At 40.7% G+C, this 22,761-nt stretch overlaps 1 protein-coding gene across 1 annotated transcript; it reads left to right on the forward strand.

The window, feature by feature from the left end:
• The first annotated feature begins 447 nt into the window (after positions 1-447).
• Positions 448-21,954, forward strand: DLEU7 (deleted in lymphocytic leukemia 7). The gene is given in 4 exon segments (XM_033104645.1): positions 448-800; positions 802-982; positions 985-1,233; positions 20,685-21,954. Coding segments are annotated over 4 exon segments (666 nt in total). The 5' UTR covers positions 448-771; the 3' UTR covers positions 20,892-21,954.
• Positions 21,955-22,761: the final 807 nt, after the last annotated feature.

Raw genomic sequence — 22,761 nt, forward strand, 5'->3', positions numbered from 1 at the left:
TCAAAACTCTGCTACAGAAGTCCTTTGGGAGTTTCACACAAAACCATTCAGGTCCTTCATCTGGCAGTACCCGGGCCCATGCTTCCCAAGTCCACTTCAGGAGCAGGCCTCATGGGCTGTGTACCCTGATGCTACTTCCTCGATCAGGATCTCTGAGCACATGTGGCATGGGGCAAAAGCAGAGATACACAAGTCACCTTTGTTTGGGGAGCTCCAGGCCTTGAAGGCTACTCCATGAAGTTCCTGAAAATTCCCCTAGGGCTGAGAAAGAGGGGGAGGAGGATCAGGTACAGTCTTCCTTTGTGAGTTTTTCTCTGGTTCTTCACAGTTTCACTCCGGGGTGGGTCTTTTACACGCTCGCTTCTCATCCCCCAGGGGCGTGAATGGTCACTGGCAGAATCCTTTAAAGAGATGGGGGCGGGGTAATACTGCGAATCGTTTCATCCGCCTAAAGCGGCCACCTTTTCCTAGCAAAACCTTGGAGGGGTTGAAGAACAAGAGCTCAGCATTTGCCGATTTTCGAGCGCACGCCGAGTAGCGCTTCGAGCAGCCTTGGGTCAAAACAGGGCGATTCAGACTTTAAGCGAATGCAGGGGCCAGTGGGGGTCACGGACTGCGGGCCAGGGGCGGGACCGGCCCCACAAGTCGAGAGGCAAGGAGGAATCAGGAGCCGCAGGTTAGGAAGTGTGACCCTGGCGACCCCAAACGCCCCCGCCTCCTCTCTTGTTCCTCCACCTGCCAGCGGAGCGCCCAGAGCCGGCGGCGGAGGCGATGGCCAGCCCCGCTCCCCTAGTTTGCCCTCCATCAGCCACCAATGGTGGCTTTGCAGACTCTGCAGCTGTTGCAGCAGGAGTGGGGCTGGGGGGACGGTCCGGGCGCGCCCAGGGAGCCCGCGGGACCCGGATCATGTGTCTATCGCCTCAGTGCTCGCTCAGGCCCGCTGCGGGCCCGGCCCGGGCTTGGGCGCGAGGAAGGCGGCGGGGACAGGCGGTTTCAGGAATGGGGGGTCCGGGGCGCAGGGCGAGCTCCCCCGAGGTAGAGGTGGTGCGAGGCGCAGAGGGGGGAGCGGAGCTGCTGCCCTTCCCCCGGGGCCGCGGGCCCTGCACCCTGGCCCGGATGGCGATGCGTAGTGCGCTGGCCCGCGTGGTGGACTCGACCTCGGAGCTGGTCAGCGTGGAACAGACGCTGCTGGGCCCCCTCCAGCAGGAGCGGTCCTTCCCCATCCACCTGAAGGTGAGTCTGGCTCCAGTTCCCCCCTAGGACGCAGGATCCCCCTGCAAGCCAGGGCTGTGGGGGACTGGATGGAGACGGGGTGGGGTCACAGTGTCCTAAGGGCAGCTGCCCACCGAGATTCAGCCCCCTGAGTAATGAAGGAGGGAGGTGACACTCCCGGGACTCTGCACTTGGGGCTGGGAACTCCGGGCGCACCTGGGGCCCAGACTGCGGGAGGAGCACAGACATCCGGAGGCCTCGCCAAAGGCCTGTGGAACGCCCTCCTCTCTCAGCTTCCTGCTCCAGCTGAGGGCCTTTCCACAGGTGCAGCTTCTAGATGGGGGACAGCTCCCCCTACGGCCCCCTCCGAATTAATAACCGTTCTTTCAGAGCCTTAAATACACGTATTAAGTCCACAATTATATATTATGGGATGTCTTATATATTATGGGATGCCTTTTGAATGACGAAATCACCTACATTCATTTAAAGTTCTTTCAAACTTATGAATCGCAATTATTTTTGCATAAATGCAATTCCCCACAGAGCTCAGGGACCTTATGGAGTCCACCTAAATTCTCATAAAGTGGGGTGAGAGCGGGGTGGGTTGCAGGTGTTGAAGCCTGAATACTAAGGCTAACCTCCTGCTAAGTCACGCAGCTCATATTTGTGGGGCACAGCTTCCTCTTAAGGTACCAAACTGTGTTGACCAAGTTGGCCAGGAAACAGAGTAGCTGCCTCCCAGGGATTGTGGAAATCTGGTGGTCCAGGTTCCAGTCTTGGGCTTGCCATTAATTAACCTAATTGGTTTAAGGTCATAAATCACTTTGGGACCTTCTGGCTTTCCAATTTTGACCTGGAGCATGGCTTCATTCATTCCCCTTGAGAGTTTATCAGAAGGAAATGGGCGAGGGGTGATGAAGAAAGTTTAGAGCACTCCTCAAGAATTGCTATTCTTGCTCTATAAGCCAAGGTTTGGGGGGGAAAATTGCTATATTAGATTGCACTGTACACTGTAAAAGGCTGATTTAAAAACCAAACATAATAAAGCATATCATACACCCAAATAAACATTGTTACTCCACACTAGGGTTTCTCAATCTCCACACTGTTGACATTTTTGCACTGTACAATTATTGTGGGGGATCGTCTTTTATATTATGGGATGTATAGCAGCACCCCTGACCTCCACCCACTAGATGCCAGCAGCATACACACACCACCAATTGATACAACCAAATATTGCCAAATGTGTGTGTGTGTGGGGGGGAGGGGAAATGAGAATGTCCCCAGATGTGAAGTACAGCTCCACTTACCTTAGAGTTTTAAAAAATGAACCTGCATTTCACTAATGCTCCTGAGTGTAAGGTGCACCTTTCTTTGTACCTCTAAGAAATAAAAAATCCTGCCAGTTTTAAATTATGACACACCTTCGACTATGAGATAAAACCTCATTTCAGAGATTTTTGAAATGTGAAAAACTAAATCTTAGAATTGATCAAATAGGAGGTGTTATTTGATATTAGCAGCATATACAGGGCATAGATAGGTTGGCAAAAGGAGAGACTGAGTGATTCGTTTTACCTCAAGTGATACCAGAAGGCTTTTTGGAGGAGGTAATCTTTTTAAAAAATGAATGTTTGCTCTCTACGGTTTAAAGGGAAAATAAAATTTCAGGTTGGCTGTGTGATCCAAGACCCGAAGGGATGAAAGGGTCTGGATTGGGGGTGGGGGAACTAAAAGTAGTTTATTATGACAGAAGGCAAAAAAGGATTCTGGAGAGGTAAGTGAGGGTCACATGGGGCAAGGCCTGTGTGTCATGCAGAGGACCTTAGATTGTCTTGCAGGTCAAAGCTAGCCATTGAAATGACTGAAGGAAGGTCTGGAGCCTAGACAAATCACGGGAGGCAAGGTCGAGGTTTGGGAATCAAGTCAGAAGATGATTGTCAGAGGGTCTGATCCGGCTTGGTAGCAATGGTGTCCTCTGCTCTGGACTATAGATTATGTCCTTTGAGCTTCATTCAGCTGTCACTTCTACTTGGCAATCCTTTTAAACTTTTCTACTTGACTTTTTGTGCTAAACGATTTTTACTCTCCTCAAGCTTTCTTTATCCAAACCTCAACTGTCTCACTCCTTTTCTGAGAAAATTGAGGCCATGTGACACAAATATCTTCCTTTCTATCTAAAAACATCTCACCTCCACTCATTTTCTTTCTTGTCTCTAATAAAAAAATACTGTTTGGTTTACACTCCCCAGCCTCCATGTAAATTTTTTCTCTTAAGGACTGGAACAAATCTTTCATCTATCCCCATCCCTTTTTCTATTAATTCCCTCCTCTTGTCTTATGTTTTCTATTGCCTCCACTCTGCCGATTCCCTCAGTCCATAAACATGCTCGAAGCTTCCTTCACCTACCCAGGCCCTTGAGTCACAGTTCTTTTCTTCCCTGTCATGAGCAAACATGCAGACATCTCAGTGTGTTGCTACCACTTTCTAGAAGTGTCCACAGTGCTCATTAAGGACAGGGGTCTGCAGGTTTTTTCTTTTCTTTCAACTACTGGAGTCTGCTATTCACTGGCAGGAGAGTAATGAGTTTTAGGGCTCCTGAGAACAGCCAAGTGCTTTCAGAAGGGAGGGAAGCAGAGAGGGCTTTCTCTGGATTACTTGCCTCCTGGCCAACATCTCAAATTTTGCTCGGTGTGCTGTTTGGAGAAAAGGTATGATCTCCTTTTGGTTTGTAGAGTAATGATTAAAAGCCCTTGGACATAAGGATGCAGCAGTATTTCTAGGGGGCTGGTTATACAGACTTGGCTTCATTAATACTAGTGTTAATTCAAACAATTTGGAAGAATGTTTTCTATATTTTTAAATTAAGAACATGCAGTTTGATTTTATACACCAGAATGGTTTCAGGAGGATTTGTGCTAATAGAAATAACACCTGTGTATCACTTGGAGGTGTATGGAAACTTCCCCAACCTCAGGCCTCTTCTCTAGTGTGACTTGCCACAGAAAGGAGGAGGACTCACTTGAACTAAAGCCACAGCCAAGGTGACAGGCTTTAGGGATCCTAAAGTGGAGACAGCACAGCACGGTGATCTGGCTCCACGGAGCATTTCAAACTTACTCTGCCACTTCCTGCTGTAGGCTCTTAGGCAAATAGCCTTTCTGTGCCTCAGTCTCCTCAATTGTAAAATGGGTATCTAACGGTATAATGATATCTAACCTTATAGCGTTATTGAGAGAATGCATATAAAGTCTTAGCTAGTGGTTTCTCACAGTAAGTCTCAATACTGTTGAAGTTTTAAAATTATTACTATTAACAGGTCAATGACTCATGAATTCTTTTTTTTAATAATTTTTAATTTTTCAACTACAGTTGACATGCGACATTGTATTAGTTTCAAGTGTTCAACATAGTAATTAGACATTTATGTGACTTACGAAGTGATTACCCCAAAAACTCTAGTACCCATCTGACACCGTACATAGTTATTATAGTATTATTAACTATATTCCTTATTCTATACTCTATATCCACATGACTATTTTGTTTTGTTTTGCTATTTATAATCATATATTTTTAAATTTTGTTTTTCCTCCTATATACATTTTTAAAGATTTTTATTAAAATATAGCTAGTATACAATATTATGTTAGTTTCAAGTGTACACAGTAGTTATTCAACATTTATGTACCTAAAGAAGCGATCACCACGATAAGTCCAGCAACCATCTGACACCGAATCACGCTATCACAATGTTATTGACTATATTCCCTGTGCTGTACATTACATCCCAATATAATTTGTTTTATACCTGGAAATTTGAACCTCTTATTTCCCTTCACCTGCCCCCCCTTTTAAATTTATCAATTACAGTTGACAGTCAATATTAATTTATATGAATTTCAGGTGTACAGTTTAGTGATTAGACATTTATATAATTTAAGAAGTGATCCCCCTGACTAGTCTAGTACCTACCTGGCACTATACAATTACTACCATATTATTAACTATATTCTCTATGATTTACTTTACATTCCCATGACTATTTTGTAACTATCAATTTGTACATCTTAATGCCTTCACCTTTTTATACCCCGCCCCTCAACCCCCTTCCTATCTATCACCCCAATAATCTAGTACCCATCTGACACCATACATAGTAATTACAATATTATTGATTATATTCCTTATACTATAACCTACATCCCCATGGCTACTTTGTAACAACCACTTCGTACTTCTTAATCCCCACCTCTTTTTCACCCATCCTCAAACCCCTCCCATCTGGCAACGTCAAAGTGTTGTCTGTATCTATGAGTCTGTTTCTATGAGTCTGTTTCTGTTTTGTTTGTGTATTTTGTTGTTTAGATCCCACATATAAGTGAAATCACATTGCATCGGTCTTTTGCTGTCTGATAACCTTCCCTCAGCGCAATACCCTCCAGGTCCATCCATGGTTCATCATCTGTGGCCACTGACGGCTAGAACCCATTCCCTTCCCTGGCCGAGCAATATTGCATTGTATATATGAGGTCTGACAAGTCTGCAAACTTGCCATCATGCACTTACTTTGGCAGCACTGTACAAATAGCTCGGTAAGGTTTCATAAACTTGTCAGTGTCTCACAGCTGTGTTCATGTCAAAGAGTGGCAGTGTCTTATTGAGTGGCGTTCATTATTATTATTGCATGTTTTTGTGTGCCATCGCAAGACTGTTTGAGCTTGAATTAGAGCAATGAACAAACATTACATTTCTTGTTAAACTTGGTAAGAGTGAAAAGAAATAAGGGACATGTTAGTCCAAGTCTATGGGGATAATGCCATGAAGAAAATGGCAGTGTACAAATGGATTAACCATTTTTCTGAGGGGAGAGAACGCGTCACTGATGAAGAGAGGTCAGGTCTGCCAGTAACGAGCAGAACTGATGAAAACATTGCAAAAATTCATTGAATTGTGCGTCAAAATCATCGGCTGACTGTGAGAAGCATAAAAGACCAAGTAAACATCAATAGAGAAACACTTAGGAAAATCTTAACTGAAAATCTTGGCATGAAGAAGGAATGTGAAAAAATGGTTCCGAAGGAGTTCACCAATGAACAAAAGCAAAGGAGAATAGAAGTTTGCCAAGACCTTTTGGAGAGGCAAGATGATGTTTTGGGCCATGTTATAACTGGTGATGAAACATGGGTGTGCCAATATGACCCTGAAACAAATCCTCAAAGGGCACAGTGGAAGTCAGCCAATTCTCTATGACCAAAAAAGTTCTGTTAGTCCAAATCAAGAGTCAAAATGATGTTGCTAACCATTTTTGATATCAGAGGGATTATTCATTATGAGTTTGTACCAACTGGACAAACAGTTAACCAAGTTTACTATTTGGAAGTGCTGAAAAGGCTGTGTGAATAAGTTAGACAAAAATGACCTGAACTTTTCGCCAACAATTCATGGCTCTTACATCACGACTATGTACCAGCTCACAGGCACTGTCTGTGAGGGAGTTTTTGGCCAGCAAACAAATAACTGTATTGGAACACGCTCCCTACTCACCTGATCTGACCCTCAGTGACTTCTTTCTTTACCTGAAGATAAAGGAAATGTTGAAGAGAAGACATTTTGATGACATTCAGGATATCAAGGGTAATACAATGACAGCTCTGATGACCATTCCAGAAAAAGAGTTCCAAAATTGCTTTGAAGGGTGGTCTGGACTCTGGTGTAGGTGCATAGCTTCCCAAGAGGAGTACTTTGAAGGTGACTGTAGTGATATTCAGCAATGAGGTGTGTAACACTTTTTCTAGGATGAGTTCGCAAACTTAATTGTCAGAGCTTGCATGTACCACTTCCACTTTATCCATTCATCCATTGATGGACACCTAGGCTGCCTCCACATCTTGGCCATTATATACAATGCTTCAATGAACATATGGATGCATATGTTCTCTTGAAGTAGCATTTTGCATTTCTTTGGATACGTACCCAGAAGTGTGATTACTGGGTCCTTCTTTGTCTCTTGTTATAGCCATTGTTTTAAAGTCTATTTTGTCTGGTATAAGTATTGCTACCGCAGCTTTTTTTTTCCCCCTTTTTTGTTTCCATTTGCATGAAATATCTTTTTCTATTCCTTTATTTTCAGTCTGTGTGTCTTTTGATCTGAAGTGAATCTCTTGTAGGCAGCATATGTCAGGGTATTGTTTTCTTATCCATTCAGCCCTCTTATGTCTTTTGACTGGAGCATTTAATCCATTCACATGTAAAGTAATAGTTCCTAGATATGTAGTTATTGCCATTTTATTATTCATATTTTTTATTTTTTTTTTCCTCCTTAAAGAAGTCCCTCCAAGATTCCTTGTAATTCTGGTTTGGTGTTGATGAACTCTTTTAGCTTTTTCTTGTCTGGGAAGCTCTGTATCTGTTCTTCAATTCTAAATGATAGCTTTTCTGGGTAGAGTAATCTTGGTTGTAGGTCCTTGCTTTTCATCACTTTGTATATTTCCTGCCAATTCCTTCTGGCCTGCAAAGTTTCTGTTGAGAAATCAGCTGATAGTCTTCTGGAAGCTCCCTTGTAGGTATGCAATTTCTTTTCTCTTTCTGCTTTTAAGAGTCTCTCTTTAACCTTTGGCATTTTAATTATGATGAGTCTTGGTGTGAGCCTTTTTGGGTTCATGTTGTTTGGGACTCTCTGTGCTGTATTTATTTATTTCCTTTGCAGGTTTATTTGTAAATTTATTTCCTTTGCAGGTTACAGAAGTCATTATTTCTTCAAACAGGCTTTCAATTTCTTGCTCTCTCTTTTCTCCTTCTGTTACCCCTATATGGCGAATGTTGGTATGCTTGATAATGTCCCAGAGGTCCCTTAAACTGTACTCTTTTTTTGGATGGTTTTTCTCTTTGCTGTTTTGTTTGGGTGTGTTCTGCTACATTATCTTTTAAACATCTGATTCATTCCTCTGCTTCCTCTAATTTACTGTTGATTTCCTCTAATATAGTCTTCATTTCAGTTATTGTATTCTTTATTTCTGACTGGTTCTTTTTTAAGTTTTCTATTTCTATTTTTATGTTTTGTATGTCTTTGTTGAAATTCTCCCTGAGATTATTGAGCATCCTTATAACCAGTGTTTTGAACTCTGCATCTGGTAGATTGCTTTTCTCTATTTTGTTTAAGAGATCTGTTCTTTTATTTGGGACATATTTGTTTGTCTTTCCATTCTGGCTGCCTCCCTGTGTTTGTTTCTATGAGGTAGGGCTGCTATGTCACCAGGTCTTAGTAGAGTAGTAGGTGTGCTGTGGGGCTCAGTGGCACAGTCTTCCTGGTCACTTGAGCCAGGTACTCCAGGTGTGTCCCTTGTGTGATTTGTGTGTGCCATCCTAGTGTAGTTGAGCCATGGTTGCTGTTTGCATGTCAGTAGGAGGTATTGACCCTCAGGCTGATTGGTTGTGAGGACTAGCTCCTCCATGACTACAATGGAGGAGCTGTTGTACAGGGGCTGACCCTACAGAGCAGGATTTGCATTAGCAGGGCTCTGGTACCTGTGCAGTGTGTCCTGTGGGTGTGTCATCCCTATAGGTGGCCAGATGACCTTTCATCTTGGTCTGAAGTTGGCCACCTGGCAGGCCAGCCCTAGGGCCTCCTGGGAGGGACCCCACCTCAGGCCAAGTTCAGCTACAGCCTGTGTCCTGACCATGGCCACCTGGCATGAGACACAAAGCAAACCATAGATGGCCACTGTTCAAGCTGGGCTTGGAGGTGCCTCAAGAGGCCAAGCCACGAACCAAGGTTGGCTCTCAGTAGTTCCAGGCGTAGGGCTGCTCAGCCAGACATACAGGACACACCGAAGCCAGATGTTACTTGTTTGGGTTTTGTGAGCCTTTGAGAGATTTTAGGAAAGTCCGCAGCATGAGCCAAGACAAGCCATTTATATGGAAAAGCCTGAAGACTTAGATATGGTGGTCGCCTGCATCTGCATACTGAGAAGGGTATGACTCAACATAGAAACAATGACTTCTGCCAGCTTCTCTGTTAGGGAGAAAGCTGCCCCTTTGGCCCATGCCCTGAAGCTAGAGAATTCAGTTCCTCCCTATATGTTCCAGGCACCTTTTGAGCTGCTGCCCCAGTACTGGGGCTCAGAGTGAGTCTGTCAGCAAGTAAGTCTGTGCCTGGTCCCTTTAAGTGGAGCACCTGGGACTGCAGCTGCCCTAGTCTCACTCAGCCACAATCTCTGATGGTTTCCATAATCAGAAGTTATGGGAACTTCTCTCCCTGGCATTGAAACTCTGGGCTGGGGAGCCTGGTGTGGAGCCAGGACCCCTCACTCCTCTGAGGGGACCTCCACTCCCTCCCAATTTTTAATGGTCACCCGTGGGTTTGGGTCTAGCCTGTTCCATATATCCACCACTCCTACCAGCCTTAGGTGCCTTCTTCTGTACGTCCTTAGTTGTAGGACTTCATTTCAGCTAAGACTTCAAGTGATGTTGATTGTTCTGTAGTTTGGTGGTAATTTTGATATGGTCATGAGAGAAGGTACGCACAGCATTTTCCTACTCTGCCATCTTGACCTGATCTTCCTCATGAATTTTTATTAACTATTATTATGAATTCCATTCTTGATATTGATGGATCTGACCCATGAGCTCTTATTTACTTTTCTGAGACTATTGACAAAGCAGAGTTAAGATGCTCCAAAGACTTCTAGTAAACCTCCACTATCTAGCGGTCAGTTTTAGCCCATGCCCGATGGCTTAGAGTTGTCACCGTTAAGTGACTCATGAATCAAACCACTGAGGATTAAGGAAGTGAAAATTTCAGGAGTGAAAGCAGAGAAACTCTCACCGCAATAATAATGGGTATTTTTATAGTATTATACTCTTTTCTTCCTTTTGAACATTTAGAGATAATCCAATACATACAAAAAAAAAAAAAAACCACAACAACATGAAATGAGTTTCTTCATGGTGGATAAAAAGTGCTTAACAGTACTGAGTCTTGTTAAATTTCGTGGAGAGAATGGAGTTAACCAGCTTGACAAACATTTATTACAGGATGAGACTGAGGCTCTGAGGAATTTAGGACTTTGCTGAAAATCCCACTGCTGGGAAGTGATGGCCCATGATTGAAACATGGTTTTATGCGATTCTCTCTGCCAGATTACACTGTTCGCTCATAGGGGCATTATGAACATCACATTGAAATAAAGTATGTGGGAGAGCATAGTTGACAGGACTCAGTCATGCAGGCTGTGCCCTGCACACCACATGGGATGTGACAGTCACATTATAGACTAGGTGTCTCAGTCTGCTCAGGCTGCCATAACAAAATACCATAGACTGTGTGGCTTAAACCACAGACATTTATTTTCTCACTGTTCTGGAGGCTGGCAAGTCTAAGATCAAGGTTGTACAAATTTGGTGTCTGGTCAGGGCTCTCTTCCCGGCTTGTAGATGGTCACTTTCTCACTGTGTCCTCACATGGCCTTCCCCGTGTGCATCTGGAGAGAGAGATCTCAGATGCCTCTTCCTCTTCTTATCAGGACACCAAACCTAATGGATCAGGGCCATTATGACCTCATGTAACCTTAATTACCTCCCGAAAGGCCCTATCTCCAAACACACTCACATAGAGGTTAGGTTTTCAACATACGAGTTTTTTTCTTTTTTGGCGGGGGGCGGACACAATTCAATCCACAACACTGTGTGATTTGTGTGCCTCCTTACATGATGGCCACTTTACATAGTGAGAAAAAGCACCAGGTAAATGTAGGAAACAATTATCAAACTGGTAATCTCACAAGGATGCCTTAGGCACTTGCCACCCAAAGGGAGTATAAAAATGTGCTGGATGCCAGAAGAAAGCCAGGCTAGGATTTTAAAAACTGTCGAAAAGGACCAATTCACCTAGAGACCATTAACCGGCCAATTATGAAGTCACTGATTGAGTTTTTTCTGTCTTCCTTCGAGAATTGAAAACATTTATAGTTGCCAAGAGTTCTGTTCTGAAGCAAGTTTCATGGAAACTATGGCTGATGCCAACTTTTGGAGGCAGAAGCTTTCTGGCCATTGCACATTAAACTTGCCTGCGAGCTCAACCGTTTCAATTAGCTAATTCTGGTACCAATTATTCCATCACGTTTGCTAGTCCTCACTGGTTTTTCATTCTACAGAGCAAGAGCAGCAGTTATAAAACTGTTGGCTTTGGTTGCATAGTCATTGTAATGCTCTTTGCAAACTGCAGGTGTGAATATTGGGTTACTCAGAGGAAGACATTGATGACGAGTGCTTTTTCCCCCATTAGCATTAGTTAGTGATGTCAAACAAACTAACAAACAAACAAACAAACATTATTTAGTGAAGCCAGATTCTGCAAATTTGGGAATTGTGCCTTCAAAAATTACTCAGATACTATTGATGAAAAAAATACTCATGGTCATTAGTAGCCATAGCCAGGGCATTGCTGTTACCTTGAGACAAAATTGTGCTTCTATGTTAGAAAAAGGCCCAGTGACTGCTCTGGAAGTAACTTCATTATAGCTTTTAATTTCTTATAACGTGAATGATATGAGAATCAGGATATATAAGCTTTCTGAAATGAAAATTTTGCAAAAGATGTTGCAAGTAGGCTCTAAAAACAAAGCTACTTATGTTTGACATCTTGGTGGAAATGCTGCCGTGCTTTATTTTACAAGTTTTAGGTTTGCCTTGTGAGCATACCTGAATCAAGTGCTTGTACCCATCACAAAGTGCTTTTCACGGACTTTTCTAACGAAAATGGTGAAGTGCCCAAAGCAAATGCATAAGGAACCTTAGTTACTTGTGAACGTTTACACGGGGTACAGCACAAGTAAAAATGTTTAATTTCCTGTGGACGATAGACTTTTTATGGTGAATGCCAGATATTTTGGTTCTTCATTGGGTGTTTTATGAATGCACAGTTGCATATCTATTTGAGATTGATCTGGCTTTCAGGCAACTGGTGACTGCTCTGGGCCTTGTGAATTTGTAGTTCAAAGCCAGATGTTGACGAAGCAAGTGAAACCGAGGCAATTTGTGGCATACCTGTTCCTAAGAGTATGGTTTTCAGAACATCTTTCGAAACAGAGAAACAACATTCCCTGTTTTTGTACATATCCAGTTTGCGGATTGTTAAGGAGTTTGGGGACAGGATTTGTTACTTTGTAGGGCCCAGCACTGGGCAGCTTTAGTGGACAGTGGTCTGCTGGCCAGGCTGAAGCTCACTAAGGCCAGACCCCATCATAGTGAGCTGGGGAAAAGCTCTTTCTTTCTTTAATACTCTCTGTAGAGGGCATTCAGGGAGAGTGAGAGGGTAAAATGTGAGAAGAAACAAGTTTGTGGAAGCCATTTTAAGAGAATATAGCTCAAGACGTGACTGTTTTGAAAAGAACCAACTTATTTTAAAGCCAGTGGTTAAGGAATACAAACCGATTCATGGTTTATGTAGCTCTACAAGTGATTTTGAAGGTGACGTGATAGGAAAAAAGCAAAAATCTTCCTTGTGGATTGTTTAAAAGTTATCTGTATTTTAGAGCCTATAAAGTCACATTGTATTTTGAATTTATTATCCATTGGTATTGGTTTCAGAGAACAAGCTTTGAAAATGACTCCTGCTGCCAGATTCTTTTTGCCTTTAAGCCTTCAGTTTTGATGGGAGTGTTTATTTTCAGTGAAGCTAAAAAGGGCTTAACTTTTCTTTCCTTTTTGGATTTTGCAGGTGCATTTTCAGTTGCTCAAGGATTCCAGATGTGCACACTCCTAATAAACACAATGCAGAAAAGTACAAATGTGGTTTTTCTAAGAGACCTCCCTTATACCAAGTAGGAGAGAACAGAGCAGAGGAAGGGAGAGCTCCGGCTAGGTCTCTGATTAGCTGGGAGTTGGTTTTACATGGGGTACAGAAGGTTTCATGCCTTGAATATCTTCCAGATGGCCAAGCCCTCTCAATTATGCTGCAGGAAAGAAGGATGGGCCAACAGGCCAGTCTTCAGTTTGAACCTGACCAAGGCCAAGTTGAGCTTCGTAACACTCATAACACTTAGTTAACCTTAAAAAAAAATATGGCCAAAAAAGAAACACGCAACAATTCACTGGTAGACATTTTTGTTCCATCCCCAAAGTTAGTTTGGTGCTTCCCCTGCTTGCTCCCATGGTGTCCCTGCTCATCCGGTAGTGGCCTCTACAGCTCTGTCATTTCTGTTTGCCAGTCTGTCTCCCGCACTGGACGGTGAGCTCTGTCCTCTGAGTCATCAAGGCACCTGGCTGGTCTTTGAAGAACATTTGAGTTTTGACAGGGAGGTTCATTTCAGCTCTGCCACTCATTTGTTGTGTGATTTAGGTACATCACTTAATCTCTCCAAGCCACGTTTCTTTTCATCTCATTTGGGGACTCTTGTGAGTATCAAGTCAGGCAAGGTGCCTAAGGAGCCTTGCTTGCAGCCTGGCTCCCCCTAGGTGCTCTGGCTCATAAGACAGGCCCGTGTTCTTAAAACGTTGGTTTGCCATGTTACTCCCATGCTTGGAAGCCTCCAGGGAATTTACTGTGGCACTGATAGCTTTCCACACTGGCTTATATCCTGGTTCAAAACACAGAGCTCTGTTCTTTTCAGGCTGGTCTCCCCCAGTCCCAGCCCCTGCTTGACTTCAGGCTTTGCTTGTGTTATTCATTCTAGTTGCAGGGGCCATATCTTTTCCCTCTGAGTCAAATACTGCTTTCCCCAACACCGTCTATCTAATAGGGTCTATCCAGTCCTCCCCACCTACCATTTCTCTGATGCCTCATCCAGAACTCCATGTCCTTCTTCAAAGGTCAGCCACCTTCTGATGGCCTCAACTGTGTTCTTGTTTTTGTTTTGTTTTTTAAAATTTTTATTGTGGTAAAAGAATACATAACAAAATTTATCATTTTAAGTGTACAATTAGTTCACTAGTGTCAACTAATGTCAAGTACATTCATGTTGTTGTGAAACTGATCTCCTTAACGTTTTCATCTTGCAACTCTGAAACTCTGCATGTATTCAACAACTTCCCATTTCCCTCTATTCCCAGCCCCTGGCAACCACCATTCTACTTTCTGTTTCTATGAATTTGACTACGGCAGGTATCACATCTAAGTGGAAATCATATTGTATTTCTCTTTTTTTGTGTCTGGTTTATTTCACTTAGCATAATGTCCTGAAGGTTCATTCATGTTGTAGCATGTGTGAGGATTTCCTTTCTTTTTAAGGCTGAGTAGTATTTCATTCTATGTGTAGACTACAGTTTATTCATCCGTTCATTTGTCAATGGGCACTGAGCTACTTCCATCTCTTGGCTGGTGTGAATAGTGCTGCTGTGAACATGGGTTTGAAAATATCTTAGAGATCCTGCTTTCAATTCTCTTTGATGTATACACAGAAGTGGGATGGTTGGATCATATGGTAACTTCATTTTTACTTTCTTTGAGGAAACTCTATATTGCTTTCTATCGTCGCTGCATGATTTTACATTCTCACCAAGTGCCCAAGGGTTCCAATTTTTCCACATCCTTGCCAACATTTATTTTCTATTTTTTTCTAGTTGCCATCCTAATGGGTATGAGGTGAGCTCAGCCACTCTTTTTGAGTCTTAATCTTATTCTCTGTGACATCGCTATGGAAAAGTTTGAATAGCTTTGTCTCACCAATTAGATTCCAAGTTTCTAGAAAACATATTTTTCTTTTCTTCCCTTCCTTCCCCTCTTGTCCTTTTTACTGACCTCCCATCTAGCAGAGTACTTCACTTATAATCTTAGATGATGGAGTGCTTTATAAATACAGAGTTTGCATATCCATGAGCTAATTTGAACTTCACGGCCTCTCCATGTGATAGCTATTATTGTTTCCATTTTACAGATGAGGAAACTGAATATTCCATAGATAAATTGTCTTGTCCACAGATGGCCTATCAAGGGAGCAGAACCAGGGCTCTGATGGCAAGGCCAATGCCCGTGAAGGAATGAGCTGTGCATCCCAGGGGTCTTTGTAGCTGTCTAGGGACCGTCAAAACATTTATAAAGTCCCTTTTGCCATGTAGGATAATGTATTTACTGGTTCTGGGGATTAGAATGTGGACATTTTGGGAGGCTGTTATTCTGCTTATCATGGGGCAGATTTCAGCTAAACAATTGGAAGAAATGGTCTAAAAACTAGAGCCATCGGTTGCCTTTTAAGTACACGCATTTCTCCAGTGTGGCCATGAAAATTTTGGACAAACACACATCAGGCCTGGTATAGAAAGGATTCACACATCAGAACGAGCTTTGTCTGAACATTGTGCAGTGCTTAGATTATGAGTCTAGAAATGTCTGTTCTTCTATAGGGTTGGGTTTTTGTGTTTTTGCCATAGCCCTCATCACATTTCACTGCACATTCGTATATATGCTCTACGTGTCTCATTCCGCTTGCTGTAAGTTCTTTAGAGACCAGGTACCATATCTTATTTTCTTTTATCTAGTGTAGTCAGTAGGATAATGGAGACTTGTTACACGTTTGAAATAAATTTAACTGATTCATTAACTGAATTCAAAAGTCTGAGGCCATTATCCCACTAAATTATTTGAGTCAGTATCTCACTTTAAAATGTAAATGCTGGCCATCAATTTGGACCGTGGTAGCGATCGATATATTTCATATCCAAAGTCTGAAATTACATAAGACTTTAGAAGTTCCAAAACCTGCTTTTAGATTGCTCAGCTAGTGTTCTAACTCTGGCAAAGCTCTCAAAAGCCCCGTGTAGGATATTACATCATTTCTGGAAGCATCTGGGCCTTGCTAAATAAAAGCTACAGAGAGGATATGCTCTGTCATTGAATGGAAAGCACATAAGTGAAATCATCACCAATACTGATCATGTGAATTTCTACCGAAAGCTCATTTATTATGAGCCATTTATTATGCTATTGCCTCAGCGCTGTGATTTGTGGCCCCACCTTACGCAGCAGAATCAGTAGAAGTTTGGTAGGAGGGCTTGGTGATTGGATTCATAGTTGGCCTTCAGACCTTCCAGAAAGGAAGAGAGGCAACCACCTGTTTTATTTTTCCCTTCCCTGGCTTAAGAGCCCCATGGAAACCTATTCCTATTAATTTGTTTTCTTTGACTGTTAATATATTTGAAAAAGGATCAAAGGAAATATTGTGCTAAAATAGTAAAATAAAGAGACTTTGCAAAGCTTGCCAGAGATCTGAAGTTTACCCACAGCTTCAGGGACCAGTAGAACCCAGCAGTGGAATTTTATTATATGTATAATTTTCCTAAACAATGCCTTCTTTGATTCTTTACAGTAAACGTGAAATTGACTTCAGATTTTAGGCCCACAGATATATTTTTAAAGGCATTTTAATCTTCTTTGGGTGATGAATGCCTTTGCAAACTGGCTACTAGGCACATGTCAGCACACATTTCAGTGGTTCCTTCTATTTAGAATTTTCCTTCGTATGTTGTCTTTCATCCTTCCACTTTGTACTTAGAGTTGGAGTACTTCTATAAAGCAGGCGGATAATTTCCCTTGGTGTGGATCTATGGGAAGTAGTCCAGTTATCCCCTACTCCCAACTTCCCCATTCCCAAGCAACATGCTCCAGCAATATAGGTTACCCCATAAGCTATGGGCAAGATGATCTAAGTAGCCCCATGATACCTTCTGAGCAAAAATGAGCAACACACAAAGGCAGGGAAGCAAGAATGCTTTAAAGAGACAAAGAAACCAAGAACCATGGTAGCCTGTGAGTCCTTGACTAAAGGACTGCTGCATGTTTATCTTTCTGTCCCAGCACCTAGCTCATACTGGGGTCCCACTGCCATTGTTTGCTGAATTGAATAAATGGATGTTTGCTTTGTTTCTTGGAAGTTCTCTAATAAACACTTTGCTAGAAACCTAGGTTCTTCTTACTCAAGTGACAGCATTTTTATTAGGGAGAATAATAGCTGTTTTTTTTTGTTTGTTTTTTTTTCTGTACAGAATTAGGAAGAAAACTCTAGTTCCTCATCAAAGTTTGGTTCATAGTTCTTCCTTTCATTTTATTTTGGATTACCCATTTTGCGATTCCTAAATTATTGAGTTAAATTCTTAACTCATGCTTTTTCAATGGTTATTCTTTACTTATATAAACATTTAAGTCTATTTCTCACTGTCACTACATCCCAAAAATTTGTGATATAATATTTCTGTAATTGTTCAGTATAAAATATTTTAAAATTGCAATTATTTTTTCACTGACCCACGAATTATTTACAAGTGGATTTTTCAGTCATACGAGTACATGTTTCGGGAAGGTTACCTATGTTGATTTCTCATTTATTTGCATTGTGATTTGTATGGTATAGACTTTGAGATAGTTATTAAGATTTGTTTTGTGCATATTATATAGTTACCTTTCATAAATATCCCATATCGCTGAGAATAATGTGTATTTGCTTACCTCCACTGACCAAGATTGTAATTAGTGTTTTAATCTTTTCTCTCCAGGCTGATTGTTTTGTTGTTTGATCGATCAGTTTCTGAGAAAATTGGGTTAAAATGTTTTTGTCTTTGTGGATTGAATGTAAGTTGAGGTTACAAAATTGATATATCTTCTTGGGGGACTAGCTCCTTTTATTAATTGTAGTTTATTTTATCCCCAGTAATGATTTTTCTGGCTTTATTTTGACTTATCTTTGCTTGGCATATATGTTAGTATCCATTTACTTTCAATATTTAAATACTTTTAGTTTTAAATGTGTGGCTTTTAAACAACATATAGATTTTTAAAATCCAATCTGGTAACCACTATATTTCAAAAAGTGTCTTATTGGCGCTTTCTGTTCACCTTGATTTATGTTTGCATATTTCTTCATTTTTTACCTTTTATAGATAGGATCAATAAAGTTTTAATATAGCTTTGTCCCTGCTAATTTTGAAGTTTTATGGATTGTTTCTCTACTTTAATGGTAACCCTTACATTTCTCACATGCATACTTAACAAGTCTGAAATTTATCAATTTTGCCAAATTTCTCTTAAGTAAATGCAACACCTTAGAATATCTCCTCATCCTACATGCTACTTCTATTCGGCATTTTAGAACCATCTTGATTTTGTAAACCCCAACTTAGTTGTTGTAATTTTTATTTTGAACAATCAATTATTTAGATTTATACCATACTTTTCAGTTTCTTTTTTCACTGTTGCTTCTTGCATCTTATTCTTCTGCACTGAATTTCCCCTTTCTGAATTATATCTTTGCCCTTTTAAATGAAGGCATATTTATTTTACCCGTATACTTTACGTAGATTAAAAAAAAATTATTAAAATTCGTTGGGGTGACAATAGTCTACAAAACTACAGGTTTCAAATGTACAATTCTATAATATGTCATCTATATATTGCATTATGTGTTCACCACTCAGAGTCAGTTCTGTTTCTGTCACCATGTTTGACCCCGTTTACCCTCTTCTACCATCCCCCCTAGAATTAAAAAATTCTAGGTTGACAGTTGTTTGAGGCTATTATTCCTTTTTTTTTTTTTTCTGTCTTCAATTGTTGTGGCTTCTTAGAAGTTCACTGTCTGTCTTGTCGTCCTTGAAACCCAGTTGTCTTCTTCTCTCTGGTTGCTTTTAAGAGTAGTTTTGCCTTAATGAGTTTCGATTTAGATCTCATTTAACTTTTTCTGCTCAAGCCTTGTTTTGCTTCTTGACTCTAAGGATTCATGTTTTGGATCAGTTTTGGATAATTCTTATCCATTATTCTCTTCAAATATTGTCTCACCCCTAGGAGAGACATGTCTTGTCTCTCCTAGAAATGTATTTGTTGGACTTTGTCATTCTGTCATTAATGTTGCTTAACCTCTCATTCAAATTTCCTATGTCTTTAACTTTTAGTTTTGTATTCTGGGCAATTTTTCCATATTTATCATTCAGTTTACTAATCCTCACTTCAGATGTATTTATTTGGGTGTTTAAACTGTCCATTAAGTATTTAATTTGTCATGATAGTTGTATTTGGTTCTTTTTTAAGCCTGATTTTTTTAAAAACATTTTTGATTCCTTCTTTTATATCTTTAATGATTTTAAGTATATTTTATAGTTTCTATCTGAAATTCTTGGCGTTTAATCCTGCCCTGCCTGTATCTGCTGTGTCATGGTGAATCATATTTTAAATTTCATATTCTGAGTTTGTCTTTAACGGAGCATTAGGGGAATACTATCGTGGAGCCTGGGCTGTGGACATGTCCCGTGGGATAGGCTTTTGTTTGCTTTTTCCATGTGTCTGTGGATATTTCAGACCAGTTCCAATTTTTAAGTTAATTTCTTAGCATGAGTGTTCCCAGAACATGTATATAGTGTAGAGGCAACTCCAAGTGTAAACTACTATGTAGGACAGGTCCACAGTTACACATTCTTGGGGCAACTTTACCCTCTATCCCAAAACCAGCTCAAGAGAGAGTAACTTTCTTTTCTTCATGGGTATTGGCGGGCAGCTAAAGTAATCTACTTCTCCTTTATTACTGGCCCTTGGGAATTTCCATTACTTTCTTGCAAGCTCAGAAAGGATGTTTGGTCTATTTTATTTAGAATTCAGTAGGTTTTGGAGAAATGAAGTGTGCCATGTTGCCAGAACCAGAAGTCTGTGGGAATTCATGTCCATGTATTTAAAAATAGATCGTATGATGTGGAGTAATTTCGGTGTACCCTTTACATGCAATGGATTTTAGAATGTGAAACATTTGGGGATTAAAAATCAGTTTAATTACTTCATTTTTTAAAACTTCCTGGAAACTATTCTTTCTAAATTTGCATTGGAAATTTATCGAGACCACGTTCATTGAATACCAAATCCTATATTGGAATCTTGAAGACAGTGAGTATGGAATCATAGGAACAGAGGCTATTTGTGTATTTGTCTAAGCTCTTTTAGGAACAAATAACAGAAACTCAACTCCAAATGGCTTAAGTAAAAAGGGATATTTATTGACTCAGATAGCCAAAATATCCTGGGGTTTATTGTTTAAGTACAGCTAGGTTGACATGCTTAGAAAATGTTATTAGAATCAGTCTCTTTTAATCTCTTGGGTCTACTCCTTTTTTTCCGTGTTGGCTTCATTCCCATTTGGATTCTCTCTTATGGTGACAAGATGTTTTCCAACAGCTCCAGTTAAAGAGAGCTTCTCTTTCCCAGCCGAGCAAATATTCTGGAACTGTGGCTTATTGGCCTGCATTGGGCAACACCTGTCCTTTTCTGACCAATCCAAGTGGCCGAGGGGTGATATGCTTTAATTGGCCTGGTCCCTTGTGAAGTGAGTTCAGCTTGGGTCAAACCACATAGGCTGAGAATGGAGGAGAATTTTTCTCTGAGAGAAAAATCAGAGTGCTGTTATCAGAAGAGATGGGAATAGAAGCTGGGTACACAAAGCACAACAAATACCTCCCATAACCTGTCTAACTGTTTGTTTGTGTTTGCTGTTCATTTCAGGATAGCGTTGAGTTTAGAAACATCTGCAGTCATTTGGCTCTACAAATTGAAGGACAGCAGTTTGACAGAGATTTGAATGCTGCCCACCAGTGTTTGAAGACAATAGTCAAGAAGCTGATTCAGTCACTTGCTAACCTTCCTTCCGATGCTCACGTGGTAGCCTGTGCTTCCTTGAGACAGATCTTACAGAATCTCCCAGACATATGAGTTTTCAAGACAATCAAAACCACAGCTTAGCACTGCTAAGAGAACTGGGGACTTTACCTTCCTAATTTAATCAGCAGACAATGAGTGTTTCTATTCTCACTAAGGAGGTACTTGATAACATATAGGGCAGTCTGACCAGTGAGTGGCGTCTGTACCCTTCAGAATTATAGCATGTTGGTGAAAAAAATTTTAAAACAGTACTTCACATTTTTAAATATGTTGATATATTTGCTGACTTTTTGATTGAAATATATTCTACTCTGTGGAACTGATTGGAGTCTATATGTGTATATATATTTATTAATTCATATTAAATGTTAGTTTTAATTGAATGATTCATGACTCTATATTCACATTAATGGAGGCCTATGAGGTTTAATATGGTTATTTATATGATTAAAGCTCCAGGGTTCTTAAAATTATCTTGAATAAATGGGATATTTGATAATTGATATGTTCTACTTACCGAGTACTTCATTTTTTGTTGTGAAAATGATTTCTAGCTGTTGTAGGACTACATGTGTCAGTAATTATGAGTTCTAATCCTGGCATTAATAACTTGTTGGGCAGGAGAAGAGCTGCTTCTAAGCCTTGTGCTTTCATATATTGATTTGTAAATTTAAAATCATAATGAACTATGAAGTACCAAGGATATATGATATGTAAATACAAAGTACAGTGTTATTAAAGTCATGTGGAAACATCTAGCCCTTCTTACTGTTCCTAAATACTCCAGTTGAAGTAGGAAATTCTTGTGAAAGAAAAGGAGGGAGTGGATACACTGGCAGGTTTCCCTAAATATTTAGAGCTAGGAAAAGAGAGGGTAACGTTTTTCGCAACAATAATCTGCACATGCTGAGGAAAAACTAAATTTCCTGTTGTTTAATGATGACTGTGTTGAGAGCCAAAGTCAATTGAAATGCTACCTTTCCCTTAAAATGTTAACATAAACGACCTCAGATTCAGGGAAAAAAAGAGTATAGTGTAGATGTGCAGCTTGTTTTCGAAGGGAATTATAAACTGGGTCCGTATGGTGATAGTATATCTGCAAAATAAAATGTTAATAGCAATCAAAGCCTTTTTAATGCCACATAACCTAATGCTAGTTGCTTCTACGTATTTTCTTCTAGAATCTGAGGATGAAAGGTAAATATATTGCTTCTCTTTAGGTGTAACTGACCATTTCCATAGAGGAGCATTAAATATATGAGACTGAATTCAAAATGAAAGATGAAAGGTATGTGTGTATGTGTGTGTGTGTGTGTGTGTGTGTGTGTGTGTAAGGGCCTGGTAGGCCAGAAAGGAAGAGCAAAGGAATAGTATTTGGCTTTTAGTTTTCTTATTCTTAGAAAACTTTGCATTCTAGGAGTATCACTGTATTTTATAGCACAGTCTTTTCCCAGCGAAATGATCCCAGGATTCTTCTCTACAGACCTATCATTATTTGTAGGCTGTCTTCCCCTTTGTGATCAATGGCTCTCCCAATAAATATTAATATTAAGGTTTTTGTTTTACTCTTGCCCCAAGAAATATTGAACATTTTTTAATCCATGCTTGTGCTTTCCCCCCACTTGCAATGTGTTTCCCATAGACCAGTTAAAACCTTATTCATCTTTTAAGACCTGATTTGCCCACCAACCCATCCATATAACCTCCTGGATCATCCTAGCAGGACATGGGCTGTTCTTTCTCTGAACTCACATAAAACACATGTTGTGCTACTGCACAGGAATTTATCGTATACCATGGCTATTGGTATACCTGCCGTCAAGATCAGCTTGCTGAGGGCAGGGATTATTCTAGACGTCTTTGTATATTGTATAGTCGCTACAGTTCTAAAAGTACTTTGATCCTACTAGACCTTTCATTG

Source organism: Rhinolophus ferrumequinum, chromosome 4, assembly GCF_004115265.2.
Source record: "Rhinolophus ferrumequinum isolate MPI-CBG mRhiFer1 chromosome 4, mRhiFer1_v1.p, whole genome shotgun sequence".
Taxonomy (NCBI): domain Eukaryota; kingdom Metazoa; phylum Chordata; class Mammalia; order Chiroptera; family Rhinolophidae; genus Rhinolophus; species Rhinolophus ferrumequinum.